Source organism: Plecotus auritus (assembly GCF_963455305.1).
Source record: "Plecotus auritus genome assembly, chromosome: 3".
Lineage (NCBI taxonomy): Eukaryota > Metazoa > Chordata > Mammalia > Chiroptera > Vespertilionidae > Plecotus > Plecotus auritus.
This window is the reverse complement of record NC_137772.1, coordinates 45856731-45880206: the sequence shown is the minus strand read 5'-3', so window position 1 is coordinate 45880206 and position 23476 is coordinate 45856731. Positions and strand designations below refer to the sequence as shown.

The window sequence follows — 23476 nt, the reverse complement described above, 5'->3', positions numbered from 1 at the left end:
TTTGCCAGCACTTTTCACATGTCATCCCTGTAACAACCCTAAGATATAGTTATTATTAATATTCCAACTTTAGAACTGAGGAAACTGAGGCAGAGACTCACAAAGCTACAAAGTGCCAGAGATGGGAGTTGAGCGCAGTCTGTCTCCAGACCCTTTTAATCATCACTCCATCGACTGCACATGCGTACAGAGGAAAACGGTTACTGAACATAACAATATTCTGATGAAAAATATAGGAGACCATTCAATAATCATTTAGGTATTTAAAATTCTTCAACTTTCTAGGTTGTAATAAAGGATCTCTCAAATTAAAATAACCAGAGGAATGCCATCTTAGCACCCATTAACCATCGGGCCCCACATTCTTCTGATGCCCAGCCAATGGTGAGGGAGCCTGCCTTGCCGCCAGCACTGGGATCCTGGTCCACTTACCTTTGGGTTCAATGACACTGTTTACTGGTTTACTGGTAAATTCTCTTATCTGCAAGGAAAAACAATCTTCTAGGGATACATGTTTGAAATCAGATAGGGACATACTGGATAATGGATAGATACTGAACTTAGTAAATTAACCTTCTCATGAAATCCTCCAAAGACAAGGGAGGACACATGGACTTTAAAGACAAGGAGACAAAAGTTTTATGAAAGCAGCATCTGGACTCAGCTGCTTCTCAAAGTAATCACTAAAGGAAATTCTTATCAACCTTCAAATTTGTTCGGAATTCTAATTGAATAAATCTGCTCTATAGTATTTTTAAATACCTTTTAAAATTATTTGATTGAATTTACTTTTACAAACAACTATAGGAAAAAATATTCCATCTTTGTCCAACTTACAAATGTTCTAAAATAAAACACATGTTCTTAGATAAACTGCACTGCTTAAAGAAAACCAGTGCCCATAGGTAGCCCAAAATACCTGTGGTCTCTGACTGGTAATTGGTTCGTTCTGTTCCTGGAGTCTCTGCCCTTGCTCTTCCATCCTTTTCTTGTAGAAAACATTGTTTGCATTTAGACTGTCTATCATTAAATTTTGAAGTTTCTCTATATGTGACAGGAGCTGGAAAAAGAATTAAGAAAGGCATCAGTCTGCACATTGCATGTAAACTGTCTTCTGCAGTTTATATATGCATGCCTGGCCTTATGTTATCTGTGCATACTAAGTCATGGAGTAAATCTTTGATCACTGGGTACCAAGGCCCTGGCTGGACAAGGGGCTTCATTCCTGTTCCCAGGAAGCTGACAGACATCACTGATAATGTGAACAGCTGAGTGAACTTGAGCACATTACATGAAATAACACAGGGATGATCAATGACAAAGGGTCAAGGCTTCTCCACAGAGCGGCTGCGACCCCAAGCAGTCCTGTCCTTCCCACATCCACATGTGCTGTCCTGGCACAAATGTGCACTCCTTGGGTGAGAGAGCCCATCTTGATTATGTTTACATGTCCAGCCACTAGCACAATCTCTTGCTCTGCAGGTTCTCAATGAATACTTATTGAGAAAAGGAAGGTGGAGGGAGGAGGGTAGAGGGAAAAAGAGGAGGAGAGGAAGGAAGGAATGACTGAAAGAAGAGAAAGAAAGGGAGAGATGCAAAGGACAGAGAGATCCAAAGATTCATAGATTGATTCATCTTTAGAGGTTAGTGTCAGGGGGGATCATATATCAAATGAAAAGAATTCAAGAATAATTTGTTTTTAGTAATTTAGGGAAAGATTATTTGTTTGTTTGTTAATCCTTACCTAAGGCTATTTTTGTATTGATTTTTTAGAAAGTGTGGAAAGGAGGGGGAGAGACAGAAACATCGATGTGGGAGCGACACATCGGTTGGTTGCCAGACTGCAACAGAATTGAACGTGCTCCTGACCGGAATCGAACCCGAGACCCTTCAGTCCTCGGGCCAACGCTCTATCCACTGAGCCAAACTGACTAGGTCTAGGAAAAGATTCTTAAAGCTCTTTCAGTGGTTGCTTAAACAGAAGGGGTGAGGGGTGGGGAGAGAAACTTGGTAACTGGAGCTGAGGACATTCCAAGCCTATACGGTGTGGGAATGGAGACAGAGATGTACAGATCAAATAAAGGGGCGCGAGGGAGGGGAGTAACCACGCCTGTGAGGGACACAAAAGGTGTCTGGAGCAGCACTTCTGACTTGCTTGATTTTTTTTACCAATCACTGGTCATGTGCTAGAGGCTGTGTTAAGCACTTGAGAGGTAAAGCAGCTGCTGGTCCAGACTCAGACAGCTAGAGGGGGAAGAGCCCAGACTTGAACTTTCTTGCCTGGCTTCAAAGTCAACACTCCCAAATGTAGTGTCTATGTTATGAAAGATATTAATAAATAATACTTGTACGCAATCAAGGAACTCATGCAAAATGGTACAGCCACTTTACAAAACAGTTTGGCAGTTTCTTATAAAACTACACATATTCTTACCATACAATCCAGCATTCGTGCTCCTTGGTATTTACCCAAAGGAGTTGAAAACTCATGTCCACACAGAAACCTGCACACAGATGTATATGGCAGCTTTAATCAACATTGCCAAAATTTGGAAGCAACCAAAATGCCCTTCACTAGATGCATGGGTAAATAAACTGTGGTCCATCCAGACAATAGAATATTATTCTGCATTAAAAAGCTATCAAGCCATGAAAAGACTTGGAGGAACTTTAAATGTATATTACTAAGTGGAAGAAGCCAATCTGAAAAGGCTATATCCTATATGGATCCAACTATATGACATTCTGGAAAAGGGAAAAGTACAGAAATAGTGAAAAGATCAGGGACTAGGGGGAAGGGAGGGATGAATAGGCAGAGCACAGAGGACTTTTAGGGCAGTAAAAGTATTCTGTATGAAACTGTAATGGTAAATGCGTGTCACTTATCCAAACTTACAGAATATAGAATACCAAGAGTGAACCCTCAAGTAAACTTTGGACTGTGGATGATAATGACGTGTCAATGTAAGTTCATTGGTTGTAACAAATGTACCACTCTGGTATGGAATGTTGATGGTGGGGGAGGCTGTGCTTACCGGTTATGGGGGCAGGGAGTATTTACAAATTCTTTGTACTTTCTGCTCAGTTTCTTGTGAAGCTAACACTGCTCTAAAAATAGTCCAATCACATTAAAAAAGAACAACAACCAAAAGTTAATGCTCTCAATCAATACACTGCAGGGCCCCCCACCTGAGGCGCTCTGTGCTTGCTTGAGGTTGGGCAAACACTGGGTTAAACCAAGCTAAAAAGGTTTCCTGAGTGAGGACTGAAAATAACCTTTCATTCCTAATGGATGCTAAGAATTTTCCCCCAAGGAGGACATTGTCAAGAATCTTCTCTACATTTTTACAAATAACTGGAAGAGTGCCCCCAAAAGCAGTTTGGGAAACACTGAGCTGGAAAATAGAAGTAAAAGCCAGTAAAGATGTCTGGGGTTCTGGGTAGAGGTTTAGGATCAATAATATGGGGAGTCATTCCAGGCCCCAAAAAGAAAGAGGACATAGGAAAACCTAGGGGATGATACCACTTTGATATTAGAATTGAAAAATGACCACAAAGTTACATAAAAGTTCACTAAGAAAGGATTGTGATCATCTAAGCAAAGTATAGCCATATATTACTTCAACAAACCTGTAGCTCTTGAGCCCATCTGTTATGACCTTCTACCACTTCAAGTCTTTGCTTTTTTTCCTATCACATCATACCATCCTCCTTTCCTGAGCATTCTACAATTTCCCAATTGGGTCAAAAGGGTATACCATCATTTATCTGTGACTCTCTTTGAACTCCTACCAATGTTATTTAAAAATAAAAATAAAACGACTGCCAACAATCTAGGTAAAGCAATAAAAAGCTGGCAAACGCAATTTCCCTTAAACAGAGAAATACAATATGTGCATTGTAGGAACAGTAGGCACCAATCATGTGGAATAATTAATAGTTAGGTCTCAGGCAGAGATTACTAAACTGATTGAATTCACCCCTCTGTTAGGGTCTAAGGGAAATGAAGGCAGAAGTCAGCAGCTTCTGAACAAACAAAACCAACAGACAAGGAAGCAGCATAGCCTAGCGGCGGCACAAACACTCCACACTGCCAATCTGTGAAATGAGGCGCCTCACTCAGAACCGACAGTTGCTCCTCTCTATCATGACTTGCAGTGGTAAGTGTAAAACTCTGCAACGTGCATTCTATTGTGCCTGGAGGCCACTGACTTCCCCACAGCCGCCTGGAATACAAGGTGCTTTCCTTAAAAGACCAAGGATTAAAACTAACCCCTATTAATAAGGAAGACCCTAATTCTGTCCCTAGATACCAGTGCTTTAAGATGCCTTGAACAACAAGAGTAGAACTTCAAATAATCTAAGAGCAGTGGTTCAAAACATGGATCCAAGACAGAATTGGCCATGTTTGGTTTTTTGGTGTCTCTCCCCTTTCCCCCCAACCAAATATGCATATCCCACACTTACCTATGGAAGGGGAATCTCATGTTGTACAGTGGCACATGTGTATTTTGGAAAAGAGCCTCGAGTCGTTCTGAAGGGCAACCCTCTTTAGGAACTACCACCTTTGAGCATCTCAAAGGAAAGCTGGCTAAGTTGCTGCTGTCTATTCCCCTCCCCAGCTGGCTAAGTGCCCAACACCTGAGAAGTAAGTAAGGCAGTGAGGCACACAAGCAGGGCCCTAAGGTTAAGAGGGCATGGGTTCAAATGCCATGCTCATATGGACAGACAGCTCTTTCATCCCTGCTCTTCCAAACTCTACAATTAGCATTTCTCCATCCTCAGAAACATGGTTGAATGATCCCTTTTTGGAGATCTAGCAAAATAGTTAAAGAGTTTCAATCACTTTTTAGGCACATTATTGAATGTTGGGATTATAATGAAGAACTAAATAGAACCCCTTCCTTGTAGAGCTAGGGATCTGGTTGGAGAAGCAGAAATTAAACAAGTAAACAAATAAGCAAAAAATGGTTTAAAATAGTGATCAGAGCTACACTCATGAAGTGATGAGAATAATAAAGGGAGGGGACTACCTACTTAGATTAAGCAGTTGCTGATGACACGTAAAGCAAGGCCAGAGGAGGGTGTAAGAGGCAGAAATCTAAAATGGCTCAAGTTTGCACCCCCAGACCACAGGCCCTGTTTAATCCCTTTCCCTTGGCCTTATAGACTTGATGTTTGTGTCCCCCCAAAATCCATGTTGAAGCCCCAACCCCCAATGTGATGGTATTAGGAGATGGGGCCTTTGGAAGGTCATTAGGTTTAGATGGAGTCTTAAAGGTAGGGTCCTCATGATGGGATGGAATTAGTGCCCTTATAATAAAAGACCTGAGCTTTCTCTCCCTCCCTCCCTTCTCTCCCCTCACCCTCACCCTCTCTGCCATGTGAGAACACAGTGGCCTTCTGCAAAAGGGCTTTCACCAGGAATTGAGTTGATTAACACCCAGAATCCCAACCTCTAGAACAGTGAGAAATAAATATGTTTTTAAGCCACCCACACATAGACACAGGGGATCCAAAAGGCTACAAAATACAAACAATTGAAAGTGAAAAAATAAAAGATTTTTCACTAGTGTAAAATCATTTTGACACATAAATTTCTATACACTCAGCTGAAAGGGAATCAGTGTTATAATTAAATTTTGTTTTCATAAAAATGGTTTTAATGTGAACAGTCCTTGCCTTTATTTAAAAATTATTTAGACTGCCACTCTGTATGAAAAAATTAGAAATGTATTCAATAATGAAGAATTTATTAAGTAACAGTAGCAGTGGTTATCTTTGGTATTGAAATTGTAAGTAATTTTAATTTTTGCTATACATTTCTTCACAAACTATAGGTTAAAAAAATACTATCTTAATTATAAAGAAAAGCAAATATTCTTTGCAAAAATGACCCCTTTTTAGGTCATTGGTTTATTTTTTTGTTTTTTGTTTCCAGATACAGTTGAAATACAAAATTATATTACTTGCAGGTATACAACATAGTGATTCGACCTTTATATAACTTAGGAAGTGATCCTCTGATAATTCTAGTACCAACCTGACACCATACATAGTTATTACAATACTAGAAGTCTGGTGCACGGGATTCGTGCACTGGTGGGGGCGTGGCCTGCCAGCCTGCTGTGGGAGCACTGCTCCTCCCAGTCAGCCCAGCGGCGCTCCCACTGTGGGAGCCCACTGACCACCAGGGGGCAGCTCTTGCATTGAGCGTCTGCCCCCTGGTGGTCAGTGAGCATCATAGCGACTGGTCGACTGGTCATTCCGTTCCACCGTTCGGTTGCTGGGCTTTTATTATATTGGATTATTGACTATATTCCCTATGCTGTACTTTACATCCCCACAACTATTTTGTAACTGCCAATTTGTGCTTCTTAATTCCTTTACCTTTTTCACTCATCCTCCAACCCCCCTCCCATCTAGCAACTATCAATTTGTTCTCTTTATGAGTTTCTTTGTTTTATTTGTTTGTTTATTTCATTTTTTTAGATTCTACATGTAAGTGAAATCATATGGTGTTTACCTTTCTCTGTCTGATTTATTTCACTTAGCATAATACAGTCTGGATCCATCCATGTTGTCACAAATGGCAAGATTTCATTCTTTTTTTATAGCTGATTAATATTTCATTGTAATATGTACTACCTGGTCTTATCCATTTGTCTATTGATGGACAGTTAGGTTGCTTGCATATCTTGGCTATTGTAAATAATGCTGCAATGAATATAGAGATGGTTTCTTAATCTTACCTGATCCTTCTCTTTTTCATGTTCTTGATGAAGAGCTTGAACGCGAGCTGTCCACTTGTTTTCCTAGGAAACAGTAAAACAAGAGTAATTTATGGGCAACTGTAACAATGAAATCTATTCAAAATGGAAGTTTCCTTTTTAGTGGGTACCTAGGAAACCCAACTATTTGGTAAAATGTTAGCAGGCATTTTTAGAATATATACAGTCAAAATGGTTGAACATATTTGTACATTTTTAATTTATTTTTTAATTACTGACAGTATTATAGATGTCCCCCATTAGTGCCCGCCCCCCCTTGGCCCCTCTCTACCCAGCCCCTGCCCACTCCCATTCTAAGGCAGGTATCAGCAAACATTTTCTGTGAAGGGCCTAATAGTAAATACAGGGGTGGGAAAAGTAGGTTTACAATTGCATTGTGACATTCACTTGAGTTAATAAAGCTATTGTAATAATCATAATCTGCATGTCTTTTTCCATTCGAACAACTGTAAACCTACTTTTACCCATCCCTGTATTTTAGGCTCTTGGAGTTAGATGACTGGGTCACTACTTCTAGTGACAGTAGAACAGCCATAGATAAAAATCTAAATGAATGGGTATGACTGTGTTCCAATGAAATTTTGTTTTAAAATATATTGGTGCTAACTGGCCAACCTAAGAAACTAGAGGGAAACACTAAGTTTTCTAAGTCCATGGGTTCTGAATTTACAACACAGCTCATAGGAAGGAAACAGGAGATATTTAGGTGGGACTTAGGATTTTATAACTGGGTCCTTTAATTCATGAGAGACCAGACTGCTGGGAGCAACTGTCAACAGCTGGTCCCCTACCACGTACCAGACACCTCGCTGGGCAGGACAGAGAGGAAGGTCCTTCCCTGTATAGGAGGGAGGTGGACCGAACAATAGAGTTCCCACATAATGCGCACGATATCGAGCCCTGCTGGGGGAACGACTCCAGAAGAACTCTCTGAAGAGGTGCTGCCCCAGCTGAATCAGTAAACTGCAGGTCCTGAAACTGGGAGCTGCTTGACAAAGAAAGCCACAAGAGCAAAAGCAGAAACCAGAATGCCATGTTCTGGGGCCATGGCTGTTTGGTGCTGCTGGGAGTGTCAAGGGAAAGCCAAGAAAGGTGGCAGATGACGCTGGGTCCAGATCCTCAGGGACTTGGAGTGCTGGCTAAAGGATTCGAGATTTTGTTCTGTGAAAAACAGGGAGCCATTGAAAAATTCTAGACAGGACAGTGACATGGTCAGCCTGGCTGTAACGTGGACAGTAGATTTGTGGGAGGGAAGCAAGATGTGAGAGGCAAAGCAAGCTGCAGTGAATTGTTGTTCATATTTCAAAAACATGCTTATTTTTTTAAATGATGTATTATTACTTTTAAAAAAATCTTTATTGTTGAAAGTATTACAGATGTCCCCTTTGTTTTTCCCCCCATTAACCCCCTCCACCTCGCACCCACCCCTCCCAGACCTTCACCACTCTATTATCTGTGTCCATGGGCTATGCATATATGCATTAAAGTTCTTTGGTTAGTCACTCCCTCCCACTCCCCTCACCCCCTCCTTCTCTCTGAAATTAGTTAGAAGCTTCTATGGTATTATTGCTTTTTATTTTTTTATTAAATTTTTTTTACTGTTTAAAGTATTACAAATAGTAGTACATATGTCTCCTTTTTCCCCCCATTGACCTTCCCCTGGCTATTATTGCTTTTTAAAATAATCCTGAAGTTGTAAACTTTGATCTCTATTTGTTACCTGGTAATACACAATGTCCCTCTAAACCAGCATGACCAAATAGCCAGTGTGAACACGGTGCTGATTATGGAGGTTCACTTCCAAGTGACTGCAATTATGTTTGATAAATGTAAAAGGTCATCAGTTCACCAATGCAGTTTGTATATTTTAGCTCTAAAAGTAAAGTTAGTGCTTCCATATGCTTTTCCATGCCTTTTAAAACTGAGACCTACATCTAAATAGACACTGAGATAATGTTAACCAATACAAATTAGCTATTATCTTAAGGGAAAATGAAGCAATTTTGCCAACTGTTTTGTATCCACATCTGTTAATCAACAAGCAGCTAGTGAACACCTATTATGAATTATGCATGTATTAGAAGACAAGAAAATAGAATCAGCTGCCTTCATGGTCACTGAAAGACATAAATACTTTTTCTGGATGCTTGCTATAAATTACTTCACTAAGAAAAATTAGGCCTCAGCCACAGTTATTGCCCGCTTTCACATACCTGACTATCAAGAAATTGCATCACATTTTGGAAATCCTGGGCATATTGAGGACGCTCTTCCTTAAACTCGTGGGCATCTCTTAACGTGCCTAAGTTGGACTTGATCTGCATATTGGACTTCTGGATTTCTGACAATTGCTATAAAATAAAATACAAAAATCACTGATATAAATGTTTACATTTTTGTAAGACTGAAACAGAAAATAAAGTTGGGGAGCGTGTACCCATGTTTTAAATCTGCCTATCCTATTGGATGCTCTTACTTCTCCTTTCCAGTGGTTTTCTTTTTTTGTTTCTTCCAACAAAGGAACATGCACAGGATTAAAAAGGGAAAGGAAGACCTAACTTTCTGGTCTTAGGCAATGTGTCTTAAAATTTTTGATTGGCATGTAACAGTTGCCAGAAACAGAGGAACTGGGCGCAGCTGGTTCTCAAGATAATTTGGTGACGAGGCCAGCTTCATCCAGGATCACATCTGTGAATCCATTAGGGACATAACATTTTAATTTTACCCTTCGCTTGTATGTTAGTCCCAAAGTTACTAGCAGTAAGCACAGAAGGTAATACTGTATGTTACTGGGCTGCATATAGAGACTTCTTTGCAAAGAGTGAACAGTATGAAACAGGGGGAGGTTACTTTTAATGGAGAAACCTGACAAACACGACCTCAGCCAGGTGGTCAAGGTCAATATCAACACCATAAATCATTGAGATTGTGTATACCCTTGATGTGATATAATGAAAATTGCACTCTAACTCTGAGGCCTTCTTCCCCAGACCCTGTAAGCACAGTCTGACCATGAGAAGAATATCAAATCAATTCTAATAGAGGGCATCCTACAATATACATTGTCCAGGTCATCAGAAACAAATCTGACCGTCACAGACAGGAGCCTAAGCAGACAGACATGACAACTAAATGTACTGTGGTGTCTAGATAAGATCCTCAAGCAGAGAAAGGACATTAGGTAAAAGTCAAAGAAATCGGAAAGAAGTATGAACTTTAATTAATACAAGTGCATCAATATTGGTTCATTAGTTGTAACAAATCCACCAATTTAAGATGTCAGGATATGGAAAAATGTACAAGGTAGGAAAGGAGAGCTTATATAGACATTTCTGAACTATCTGCTCAATTTTTCTGTAAACCTAACTCTATTCTAAAAAATACCTTATTTTTAATATTTTAAAATCTGTTGAAAGCCAAAAAGGGCAAACATCACAAATTCCACCCACTGATGCATACACAAATAAAATATGGTTATTCCAGACAATGGAATATCATTCAGCAATAAAAAATAAAAATACTGATAAATATTAAAATATGGATGAATTTTGAAAACAGTATACCAGTGAAAGATGCCACTCACAAAAGGTCACATATTGTATGATTCAATTTATATGAAATGTCCAGAATAGGCAGATCCATAGGGACAGAAAGTAGATCCGTGGTTGCCACGGGTTGGGGATGAGGAGTGGTATGGGAAGAGTGCCAATAGGTTACAAGGTTTCTTCTTAGGGCAATAAAATGTTCTAAAATGACCATGATGATGGTTGCATAAGTATGTGAACACTAAAAACCACTGAATTGTACACTTTAAGTGGGTGAACTGTATGGTATATGAACTATATCTCAATAAAGGGTTGTTTTTTAAGCTGTGGGGAAAAGTCCTATTCCACAAATTACCCTAGGGGCAGGGAACAGGGGACAGGCCCATGGAGGGAATCTCAGGCAAAAGAATGGTAATTGGCAGTGGCTTTCATGGGGAAGACATAAGAAGTCAGTCTTAAACTGGTTAGTATCAAAAGCCACTCCTGTGGGTAATATGGCACCCCTTTGAGAAGGAGCCACAGATATGAGTTTTGGAGAGGGCGCTGGGTGGTAGAAGAAATCATGAATAGAGACAGTACTACTGCCTGTGGGTTCTGATGTTTAGGAAGAAGAGTAGCAACCAAGGAAAGATAATATGGGGCTAACTAAACCCACAGGAAGTTTCCTAAAGGAATCCCTACAGAAAAGACACAGAGAGATATCGATATTATTTCCCCCCAACTTTTTTTGAAATTACAAGTTTGAAAGGTAGAAGAACAGTACCATAAACATCCATTTCACTTCACCAAATATTACCCTTCTGCCCATAAAGGTATGACAGGGGCCGTCATACTTTTTTTGTAAAGAGCCAGATAGCAAACATTTCTGGTTTTTCTAGATGCACAGGGTCTTGGTCATGACCACTCAACTCTACAGGCCCAGCACAAGAGCACCACAGACAAAGTGTAAAGGAATGAGCGTGGTTGTGTTCTAAAAAAATTTACTTGTGGACACTGAAATGGGAACTTTATATAATTTTCCTGTCATGAAATAGTCTTCTTTTGACTTTCTCAACCATTTAAAAATGTAACAACCTTTGTTAGCTCAAGAGCCATACAAAAACAGGCGTGGGTCAGATCTGGTTCACAGGTGGTTTGCCTACCCTTATGTGAGAGTTCAGGGTGCATTTTAGAGAAGAATCTTAGCAGTATCCCAAAAATATCCCTCTGTTTTAGTTTATACAATGTCTTGGCCCCTAGAGGGAGCTCAAAGATCATCCCTTGGTCCCTTGTTTCTTTTTCCCTAAGGATCACTTAGCACTAAGCTGTCCAGCAACCTCAGATTATTCTTAGCTGGATGACAGTGGCCCTGATCTGTAGAAGCTCACAGGAGATGAAGGTCCCAGCCCAGTGAGGTTTGTCTCTGTCATCTATGCATGTAACCAGGGCCAGGCCACTCCAACAGGGGAGAGGGGCTCATTTAGCCACATTCTGCCTGTTCCAGACCAGTCAGGCCTGGCAGTCTTTCTGAATTGGCTTCCTCTGTCTTTCTGAATTGGCTTCCTTTCCCTCCCACACTGGTGATCTATATCAGCCTCTCCTGGAAAGTTCCAAAACTCAGGGAATGGTTTATGGTTTAAGCTTTTCTAAACTTAACTGGCTAATGAAAGAGGGACCCTGTTCTATCATCCAATCAAATGAACAAAGCTCCTACTTTTCTGACTTGCTATGTCTTCTGTATATTTCCAGCTCCCTCAAAACTCTCGGGGATGAGGAGTGTCTGCACCTGGGCACAATTAAGAAACTTTTGGATCAAGTAGTCATAATGCTGCTCTAACACCACCTTTCAAGGCAACAATTCTACCAGTACTACGAGTACATCTCAGGTTAATACTTACATATTCTAATGCTGAATTCTTGGAAGTTAATTCTTTAAACTCCTTCTTACACATTTCCTTGAATTTTTCCATTTCATCAACAAATTTCTCCTTTTCTTCTTCCTTCCACCTATGAAATAACTTCAGAAATTCTTCCTCTTTTGTTTTCTGAATTTCATATTCCTGAAATTATTTTAAAACATGGTTTTAAAAGTTCTGATGTAAAGCAAATACATACAATTTTAAATCAAGGGGCACAGCTTCACCTCAAATGTGTCAGCTAGAATTGCATATTTCAGAGAGGCTTGCAATAACACTTTATACAATGGCAGGTCTGTACATGATTTTTACAAACCAAAGGCAATATACATCCTTAAAATACAAATGCCCAAAGTATCAAGAGTTCTATGATCTGTGAACTTGTAGTGTAGACATGCAATAATACATAAAGTGTAAATATAGTTTAAAAGACCAAGTCTATTGGCCTTTCTTGATTCCATATCAATCTGGGTATCTCACCCCCCAAAACACAAATTCATATTTATATAAGGTAAATTCAAACCAGCCTTTGATTTCTCCATGATCTTCAGGGTTTGTTTTTTTTTTACCTAACTGGGGACTTGAGCAAACTATATACAAACATGACCTAACAAACATATACAGACAGAACACTGCACCCAACAACAGATAATGCAGTCTTGGTAAATGCACACAGGAGATTCAGCAGAAGAGACCATGTGTTAGGCCACAAAATGAGTCTCAATAAATTTTAAAAGATTGAAATCATGCAAAGTATATTCTTCAACCACAATGGAATAAAGTCAGAAATCAATAACAGAAGAAAAACTGAAAAATAAAAATATGTGAAGAATGAATGCCATACTCTTAAATTCACTAGGGCAGTGGTCGGCAAACTGCAGCTCGCGAGCCACGGTTTGCCACTCTGTTGACTAATGAATTTGCCAACCACTGCACTAGGGTAATTAGAAAATACTTTAAGATGAATGAAAATTAAAGCACAACACACCAAAAAAGGGAAGCAGCCAATCAGTGCCCAGAGGGAAATTTAGAGCTGTAAATGCCTACATTAAAAAGAAATCTCAAGAGACAAAGAAGGTCATTCTATAATGATAAAAGGGTGAATTCATCATAAAGATATAAGAATTATAAATATGTATACATCCAACATTGGAGCACCTAAATATATAAAGCAAATAGAACAAAAAGGAGAAATAAACAGCAATGCAATAGTAGAGGATTTTAATACCCTGCTCTCAACAATGGATAGATCATCCAGATAGAAAATAAATGAAGAAAAACAGGATTTGAACAACACTATAGATCAGCGATTTTCAACCTTTTTCATCTCATGGAACACATAAACTGATTACTAAAATTCTGTGGCACACCAAAAAATAGGTTTTTCCTGATCTGACAAGAAAAATAGGTATAATTTTAATTCACTCACACCAGATGGCTATTGTTGTGTTGGCTGTTGTCATTTTTTTTTAAATTTAACAATCTAAGGGAAAAGAGGTCAGTGGCCCTGACTAAATAGTTAGGTATTGCATACTGCATGTTTTAAAAATTCTTGCAGCACACTGTTTGAAAATTGCTGCTATAGATCAAATGAACCTAACAGACATATACAGAACATAAAGCGGCAGACACACATTCTTAGTGCACATGGAACATTCTCTAGGATAGATCACAGAACAAGTATTAACAAATTCAAGAAGACTGAAATTATATCAAGCATCTTTTCTTTTAATTTTTTTCATTTTTTAAATTGGTTTTAGGGAGAGAGAAGGGAGAGAAAGAGAGAAACATCGATTAGTTGTTTCACTTATTTATGCATTCATTGGTTGATTCTTGTATGTGCCCTGACCAGGGATTGAACCTGCAACCTTGGCATATCATGACGATGCTCTAACTTAGCTAACCAGCCAGGGCTCAAGCATCTTTTCTGACCATAGTGGTATGAAACTAGAAATTAGTAACAGGCGGAAAATTCACAAATATGTGAAAATTAAAGAACACATTTTCTGAACAACCAATAAATCAAAGAATACATTTAAAAAAGGAAATAAAAATATCTTGAATCCTCACCAGTTTGGCCCGGTGGACTGAAGGGTCCATTCATCGGCCTATGGACTGAAGGGTCCCAGGTTGGATTCTGATCAAGGGCACAAGCCTGGGTTGTGGGCTCAATCCCCAGTAGGGGGCATGCAGGAGGCAGCCAATCAATGATTCTCATCATTGATGTTTCTATCTCTCTCTCTCTCTTCCTCTCCAAAATCAATAAAAATATCTTTTTTAAAAAATATCTTGAGAGAAAAAAACATACTAAAACTTATGGGATGCAACAAAAGCAGTTCTAAGAAACTTTAATAGCTATAAACAACTATATTAAGAAAGAAATCAGAGGAGAAACCAAGATGGTGGCATAGGTAAATACCTAGACTGCTGCCTCGCACAACAATTTCAAAACTACAACTAAAAGACAAAACGGAAATCATCCACAACCACAGGAAGGCTGGCTGAGTGGAAATTCTACAACTAGAAGGAAAGAGAAAAGCACACTGAGACTCAGAGGAGCTGCAGAAGGCAGAGGTACTGAAACACAAGCGCAGAGAGGGCTGGCAACTGAGTGTGCGGCTGGCTTTCTCAAGCAGGAGGGAGACAAAAGCTCCTGACTGCGCTGAACTCCAGTTCTGGTCAAGACTCTGGGGACACAGACTCATATGGGGTGAAACTGGACTGTCAGGAAAGAGAAAAGCACACTGAGACTCAGAGGAGCTGCAGGAGGCAGAGGTACAGAGGCGGGTGCGTGGAGAGGGCTGGCAACTGAGTACACGGCTGGCTTTCTCAAGCAGGAAGGAGACAAAGGCTCCCAACTGCTCTGAACTCCAGTTCCGGGAGAGACTCTGGGGACCCAGACTCATTCAGGGAGAAACTGGACTGTCTGGCAGCGGGCGAAACTTGAGGGCAGCTTTCTCTCAGAGGTGCTTGCAGCAATTACCACGGGACACTGAGACACAGGGGCCTATTAGGGCAGGGCAGATGGGAAACCCATACTGTCTGCTCTGCCCTGAGACTCCGTCCCATCCAAGCTGAGCACAGAGTCTTTTGCAAGTCTTGTCTCATAAGGGTGTCTCCAGCACAGAAGTTCTCCCAGCATAGACACAGCTGATCCTCACAGCCAATTGGCCTGGAGATCAATTCCTCCCAGTGATACCAACAACAATTAAGGCTTAACTACAACAAGACTGTGCACACAGCTCACAAAGAGGTGCACCAAGAGTGTCCACCTCTAAAAATAAATAAATAAATAAATAAATAAATAAATAAATAAATAAATAAATAAGAGAGTGTCCACCTCAGGTAACTGGGGAGGCTGAGCCACTGGGCCCTATAGGACACCTAGCACACAAAGCCACTCTATCAACTCAGGGAAGCAACCAAAATGCAGAGACAAAGAAACAGGTCACAAATGAAAGAAATGGAGGAAAAAAAACGACTGAATATAGAGTTCAAAACCACGGTTGTAAGGTTTTCAAGAATTTTCTAGAAAAGGCCAATAAATTTAGTGAGACCCTCGAGGATATGAAGAAGGACCAAGTAGAAATTAAGCATACACTGACTGAAATAAAAAAATAATATACAGAGATCTAACAGCAGACTAGAGGAACGCAAGAATCAAGTCAGGGGAGAAACCAAGATGGCGGCATAGGTAAACACCTAAACTGCTGCCTCGCACAACAATTTCAAAACTACAACTAAAAGACAGAACGGACACCATCCAGAACCACAGGAAAGCTGGCTGAGTGAAAATTCTACAACTAGAAGCAAAGAGAAAAGCTCACAGAGAATTGGAGGTACGGCAAAGGGTCTTTGTGCGCGCAGAGAGGAAGGGCGGCTGAGAGCCTGGCTGACTTTCTCTGGCAGAAGGGGGAAGGAAGCCTCCGACCGCACTGAATCCCAGTTAGGTCTGAAGGCGCGCGCAGGCCAGTGCGCACAAAGGCTGCGGAAGTTGCCACAGCCTTTCCCTAGTGGAAGGGAGTCAGAGGATTCTGACTGCAGAGCCCCAGTTCTGACTACAGTGAACCCCAGTTCCAGGCGAGCCCCTGGGGACCCACGCTCTTGTGGGGGGAGTCTGGACTCTCGGGCGGAGACTCGGGAGCCGGGGAAGGCAGAGGACTGAAAGTGCGCATGCGCGTGCCAGTGCGCACAAAGGCTGCGGAAGTTGCCACAGGCTTTCCCTAGTGGAAGGGAGTCAGAGGATTCTGACTGCAGAGCCCCAGTTCTGACTGCAGTGAACCCCAGTTCCAGGCGAGCCCCTGGGGACCCACGCTCTTGTGGGGGGAGTCTGGACTCTCAGGCGGAGACGCGAGCTGGGGAAGGCGGAGGACTGAAAGCGCACATGCGCGCAAGGGCAAGGCTGACAGGAAGCCAAGACTGAGACTCCACCCCATCCAAGCTGAGCACAGAGGCTATTGCAATTTGGCAAGTCTAATCCTATAAGGCTGTCTCCAGCACCGAACTTCTCCCAGCATAGACACAGCTGATCCTTACAGCCAACTGGCCCGGAGGTCAATTCTTCCCAGTGATACCAACAACAATAAAGGCTTAATTACAACAAGGCTGTACACACAGTCCACAAAGGGGTGCACCAAGAGTGTCCACCTCAGGTTAACTGGGGAAGCAGACCCACTGGGCCATATTGGAAACCTAGCACAAATATCTACCTTACCAACTCAGGGAATCAATGAAAATGCGGGGTCAAAGAATCAGATCACAAACGAAAGAAATGGAGGAAAACAAACGACTGGATATAGAATTCAAAACCACGGTTATAAGACTTTTTAAGAATATCCTAGAAAAGGCCGATAAATATAACAAGACCCTCGAAGATATGAAAAAGGACCAACTAGAAATTAAACATACACTGACTGAAATAAAAAATATTATACAGAGACCCAGAAACAGAATAGAGGAACACAAGAATCAAGTCAAAGAATTGAAATACAAAGAAGCAAAAAACACTCAACCGAAAAAGCAAAAAGCAAAAAAAAAAAAAAATCCAAAAAGTTGAAGATAATGTAAGAAGACTCTGGGACAACTTCAAGCGTACCAACATCAGAATTATGGGGGTGCCAGAAGAAGAGAGAGAGCAAGATACTGAAAACCTATTTGAAGAAATAATGACCGAAAACTTCCCCCACCTGGTGAAAGAAATAGACTTACAAGTCCAGGAAGCCCACAGAACCCCAAACAAAAGGAATCCAAAGAGGACCACACCAAGACACATCATAATTAAAATGCCAAGAGCAAAAGACAAAGAGAGAATATTAAAAGCAGCAAGAGAAAAACAGTTAATTACCTACAAGGGAGCACCCATACGACTGTCACCTGACTTCTCAACAGAAACTATGCAGGCCAGACGGGAGTGGCAAGAAATTTTCAATGTGATGAATAGCAAGAACCTACAACCAAGATTACTCTACCCAGCAAAGCTATCATTCAGAATTGAAGGACAGATAAAGAGCTTCACAGATAAGAAAAAGCTGAAGGAGTTCATCACCACCAAACCAGTATTATATGAAATGCTGAAAGGTATTCTTAAAGAAGAGGAAGAAGAAAAAAGTAAAGAGAAAAATTATGAACAACAAATACATATCTATCAACAAGCGAACCTAAAAATCAAGTGAATTAAAAACCTGAGGAACAGAATAATCTGGTGAATATAATAGAATCAGGGGCATAGAAAGGGAGTGGACTGATAATTCTCAGGGGGAAAGGGGTATGGGGGGTTCATGAAGAGAATGGACAAAAATCATACACCTATGGATGAGGACAGTGGGGGGGAGGTAAGGGCAGAAGGTGGGGTGGGAAATGGGTGGAGGGGAGCTATGGGGGGAAAAAGGAGAAATAATTGTAATAATCTGAATAAAGATTTATTTAAAAAAAAAAAAGAATCAAGTCAAAGAATTGAAATACAAAGAAGCAAAAAACACTCAACTGGAAAAGCAAAAAGAAAAAAGAATCCAAAAATATGAAGATAGTGTAAGGAGCCTCTGGGACAACTTCAAGTGTACCAACATCAGAATTATGGGGGTGCCAGAAGAAGAGAGAGAGCAAGATACTGAAAACCTATTTGAAGAAATAATGACAGACAACTTCCCCCACCTGGTGAAAGAAATAGACTTACAAGTCCAGGAAGCGCACAGAACCCCAAACAAAAGGAATCCAAAGAGGACCACACCAAGACACATCATAATTAAAATGCCAAGAGCAAAAGACAAAGAGAGAATATTAAAAGCAGCAAGAGAAAAATAGTTAACTACAAGGGAGCACCCATACGACTGTCAGCTGATTTCTCAACAGAAACTATGCAGGCCAGATGAGAGTAGCAAGAACCTACAACCAAGATTACTCTACCCAGCAAAGCTATCATTCAGAATTAAAGGGCAGATAAAGAGCTTCACAGATAAGAAAAAGCTAAAGGAGTTCATCATCACCAAACCAGTATTATATGAAATGCTGAAAGGTATTCTTTAAGAAGAGGAAGAAGAAGAAAAAGGTAAAGATAAAAATTATGAACAACAAATACATATCTATCAACAAGTGAATCTAAAAATCAAGTGAATAAAAAAATGTGATGAACAGAATAAACTGGTGAATATAATAGAATCAGGGGCATAGAAAGGGAGTGGACTGACAATTCTCGGGGGGGAAAGGGGTGTGGGGGTGTACAGGAAGAGACTGGACAAAAATCATACACCTATGGATGAGGACAGTGGGGGCGGGGGATAAAGGCAGAGGGTGGTGTGGGAACCGGGTGGAGGGGAGCTATGGGGGAAAAAAGAGGAACAATTGTAATAATCTGAACAATAAAGATTTATTAAATTAAAAAAATAAAAAATAAAAAAAGAAATCACAAATAAACAGCCTAATGTTACAACTCAAATAACTAGAAAAAAAAAAAAAAAGAACAAAGCCCAAAGTTAGCAAAGGGATGGAAATAATAAATTAGAGCAGAAATCAATATAATAGAGAATAGGAAAACAACAGAAAAGATCAACAAAACTAAGAATTGGTTTTTTGAAAAAATAAAAATTGAGAAACCTTTAGGTAGACTAACTAAGAAAGATAGAGGACTCAAATAAAATTATGTATGAAAGAGGGGACATTACAACTGATAGCAAAGAATTACAAAGGATAATAAGAAACTACCAGGACCAATTATATGCCAACAAATTGGACAATCTAGAAGAAATGGGTAAAATCCTTCAAATATACATACCTACACCAACACTGAATCATGAAGAAATAGGAAATCTGAACAGAGCAATAAGAAGTAAGGAAATTGAATCAGTAATCAAAAACCTCCCAACAGCCTAGCTGGCATGGCTCAGTGTTTGAGCGTCAACCCAGGAACCAGCGGTCAGGGCACATACCCAGGGTTGTGGGCTCAATCCCCAGTAGGGGGCATACAGGAGAGAGCCGATTGGTGATTCTCTCTCTCCTCTCCGAAAACAATAAAAAAATATTTTTAAAAAAATATATGTAAAAAAACACCCCAAAACAAACAAACAAAAAAACTCCCAACAAAGAAAAGCCCAGGACGGGATGGCTTCATTGGTGAATACTACAAACATTTAAAAGGAATTACTGCCAATCCTTCCCAACATACCGTTGTTTGGAAATTTGGTCTCATACCTCAGAGAATCTGACTGCGTGGGCGTGCTGTGAAGCCTCTAACTGAGACTTGGTGAGCTGCAGCTGCTCCTTCAACATGTCGATCTCATTCTGGAGCTTATGGGTCAGCTCCTTTTTCTTATACTCTGTTGCAACAGAAATATCTTGTTAAACTATGAAACCTATGCGTATGAAACCTATCTGAAAACTTACGGGGTAGAGTTCTATTGATAAGACAAAGGAAAGTGCTCTTACTTGGGAGATTACTTTTTCTATGCCACATGAGCCAATTTTTGCTACTTAGTGTTTGTTTGCAGTCCTTCACATTATCGGGCACTGAGTTGTTTTTAGCAGATTCTTCCAGCCACCCTGTGGAGGTTGGATTATCCCACAGAGACAGTATGAGAGCCCATTCAGGAAGCATTAATGGTGACAAGGAATAACGCTGGGCCCTTCCTGGAGATGCCTGTCTCAATCAGAGAAGGGAAGCAATGACTTTCCCTGCAGGTACCACCATATTGAAATCTCTGAGGTCACCATCCTTCTGCTCCCACCGAACTCCCCTGAGAACCCCTGTAGCTAAAACAAGAAGAGGCTGGCAAACTCAGGCCATAACCTGTCGACAGGGCAAAAATGCGGCACTGAAAAGTTGTAAAAGGAAGCAACAAGTGAAAGGAGGAATATTTATGTACATGTACTTACATGCAGATGTACACATGACTGAATGGATATACATGTGTCTGTGAGAGTAGACATGAAAGGTATGGAAACCAAAGTAGAAAGTCAGAATCTCAAAGATGACCTGAAGAAATAATACTCATTTCAGAGTGTGAAGTGCTCTCTGAAACGAGTATGAGATAGAATAAGATACTGAAACAGAAGAGAAAGAAAGTCAGTTTCACACTGAAGAATGGTAGATTAATTAAAATATTTAATCTTTCCAATTTCTCCAACATATTGCTAAATTATATTAGTAGACCATGGTTTATAAATGGAATGTTAAACTGTTCATATTGTTTACATAAAGCTTAGCTAATTCCTAAATAAATCTATTTACCTAAAATAGGCAGAAATGGAAACAGATTGGCCCAAAAGGGAAAGTAGGTACTGAGCAACAAGCTAGAAGTACACATGTCTATATACTAAAAATATGTAAGATTATAGTAAGATTTTCTGTGGATTACGATAGCAGTCTACAGAATGCTTTGATCTGCTTGTGGACACTTAGATGTTGCATTCCTTACTTTAGAGAACATGTAAGTACCAGGAAACCTGGTTCCTTGATAAACCACAGAACCCTTTCCCTCTCCTGCTTCTTTGGTTTCCCCTTCTACACACCGGTTAATTCACATCTGTATCCAAACACATCTGAGTATCTCCCACATCAAACAAAACAAACATTTCCCCTCGATCCCACGTTTCCCTCCAGATAATGCCTCATGTCTCTGCTCTCCTTCCCAGAAAACACTATTGAATTAAAAATCTGTAATCCACATGCCCATGCCCTCACCTGATTCTCAGCTCAGCTCACTCCATTCAGAATTTTGTCCCCACCAATCCACCCAAGCTACTATGTCAAAGTTTCCCAATAGCCATAGTGATAACAACAGTCAATTCTCAGCCTTCATCTTACTCTGTGTCTTAGGAACATTGGATACAACTGACCATTGTCCCCTTTTTGAAACACTTATTTCCCTTGGTTTCCATGATCACACACTCCACAGGTTTCACTCCTGCCTCCATAACTGCTATTTCTAACTCTCCTCAGCTGTTCCTCCTGAGATCCCAAAATGCAAACTCAGGCCATAACCTGTTGATAGGGCTATAAACTGTTGGGAGAGCCTTGGAGCTGGCCCTTAGCTATCTTCTCTTCTCTGTCTAGGTGACCTCATCCAACCCAGCTCTGCTAACAACTCCCATGTTTCTATCTCCAGCCTGGGCCTCTACCTTGACCTCCAGACCTCCAGCATCTTCACTTGTATGGCAATTATATGTGTGACTTAAGTTTACCCATGGCCAACACAAACTCTCCATTCCCCTTCCTCCCTCAAACTGCCTCCTGCCCCTAGGTTTCCCATCTTGGAAAATATCATTGCCATTCACCCAAACATACAGGCAAAAACCCAGGATCGCCTTTGCTTCATCTCTGTGGGCTGTGCCTCAAATATACCTTCTCTATCTTTACTTCTTCCATCTTCCTTGGTACCATCGTGGTCCAGTTGCCATCTTCTCTCACCTACGCTACTCTTGCAGCCTCCTCACTCTTCTACCTGCTTCCACCACTGCCCCTACAGTTTATGCTCCACCAGTCGCTAGAGGGGTCATTCTCAGGTACAAATTAGATTGTGTCTTCCCATACTTAAAATCCTCCCATGGCTTCCCATTATGCTTATAAAAACACCCACATTCCTGCTCAGGGCATTCAAGGCCCCAGGGGACTTGGCTCCTTCCTCTCCAACATCACCACATATCACTCACTGCCTTGCTCACTCTACTCCACCAACCTTCTGTCTGGTCCTCAAACACATGGTCCTACCTCTCCCTCATGTCTCTCACCATCAGAGTTCCCCTGGCCTAGAATATTCATTTCTCAGATTTTCCCCAGACTGAGACCTACTCACCATTATGGTTTCTGATCAAATATTAACTCCTCAGTGAAGCCTTTGCTGATTACCCGAGAGTCATTCTCCATCCCATTCTCATGACTTATTTTCTTCATTGCACTTGCCACCATTTTAAAAGAATCACTCATTCATTTAAGTGTGTTTCCTCTGCCCCTCCCATTAGAATGCAGGAGTTAGTCTGTTTCACTTGGGCTGTGTCCCCACCCCTAGTACAGTGCCTGGCACATAGTAGGGGCTCAATATTTATTTCATGAATGGACAAGGACAGCGATACTTTCTTTTAAAAGGATTGAAAAACGCACTGGAAAAATAAAAAAATTACCAAAAAGAAAACAGCTCATTAAAGTTGAGCTTATTACTTACCAAGGTGAGAATCTTCAGGGTGACGGCGCTGAATATGACTCTGTAGAAAGGCTTGGTTCATAAAGGCCTTGTCACAAAAATGGCACTGAAAAGGAGATAGTAACAAATCAAAGTGGTCATAATGAGTGTCCTTCACCTAATTTCAATCAAAATCCAGGCACCTGAAGCACTACCTCTTGGGGGCTTTCCCCCAAAAGATATCATCCTGGCAAGGGATACTGAAAGTATGACTAAAAAGACAAATATAAAAACAAGGGCGTTCTGGAAACTATCACTTAACAGTTAAAGTAGCCCATCATGGTGCTTTCTGGAAGCCCTAACGCTGCTCCCATTAGACTTGTGATGCCTAGCCTATCACCACCAACTTGTGGGGACACTCCAGCAATGCTAGTCTTTGTTTGTCTCTCAAGTGGACCAACCTCAGAGTCTTTTCATGGGCTGTTCCCTGCCTGAACCTTCCCTAGATCTTCCCCTGACTAATCCCTACTTGACATTCAGGATGTCATTTATGAAGCATTTTCCACACTGGGGATGAGTGGCACGTCCTCAACAAGATCTTCGAGGATGGTTCTTCCGCCAGTCACTGTCCCATCACA

General features: G+C 40.8%; 1 protein-coding gene across 7 annotated transcripts in view; it reads right to left on the bottom strand.

Annotated features, from left to right (window-relative positions):
* DZIP1 (DAZ interacting zinc finger protein 1) overlaps positions 1–23476 on the bottom strand; it is a 54511-nt gene that overhangs the window by 22279 nt on the left and 8756 nt on the right. For 4 of the 7 annotated variants that reach the window (XM_080659126.1, XM_080659128.1, XM_080659127.1 and 1 more), the window contains 7 exons: positions 22881–22965; positions 19915–20039; positions 12214–12375; positions 9005–9142; positions 6753–6815; positions 920–1060; positions 433–481 (listed from right to left, as the gene is read on the bottom strand). In XM_080659126.1, coding sequence (XP_080515252.1) covers positions 433–481; positions 920–1060; positions 6753–6815; positions 9005–9142; positions 12214–12375; positions 19915–20039; positions 22881–22965 — 763 coding nt within the window. Of the gene's footprint in view, positions 1–432; positions 482–919; positions 1061–6752; positions 6816–9004; positions 9143–12213; positions 12376–19914; positions 20040–20148; positions 20263–22880; positions 22966–23476 lie in introns of all 7 variants that reach the window. The other 3 variants (XM_080659123.1, XM_080659125.1, XM_080659124.1) reach the window with 1 other exon arrangement.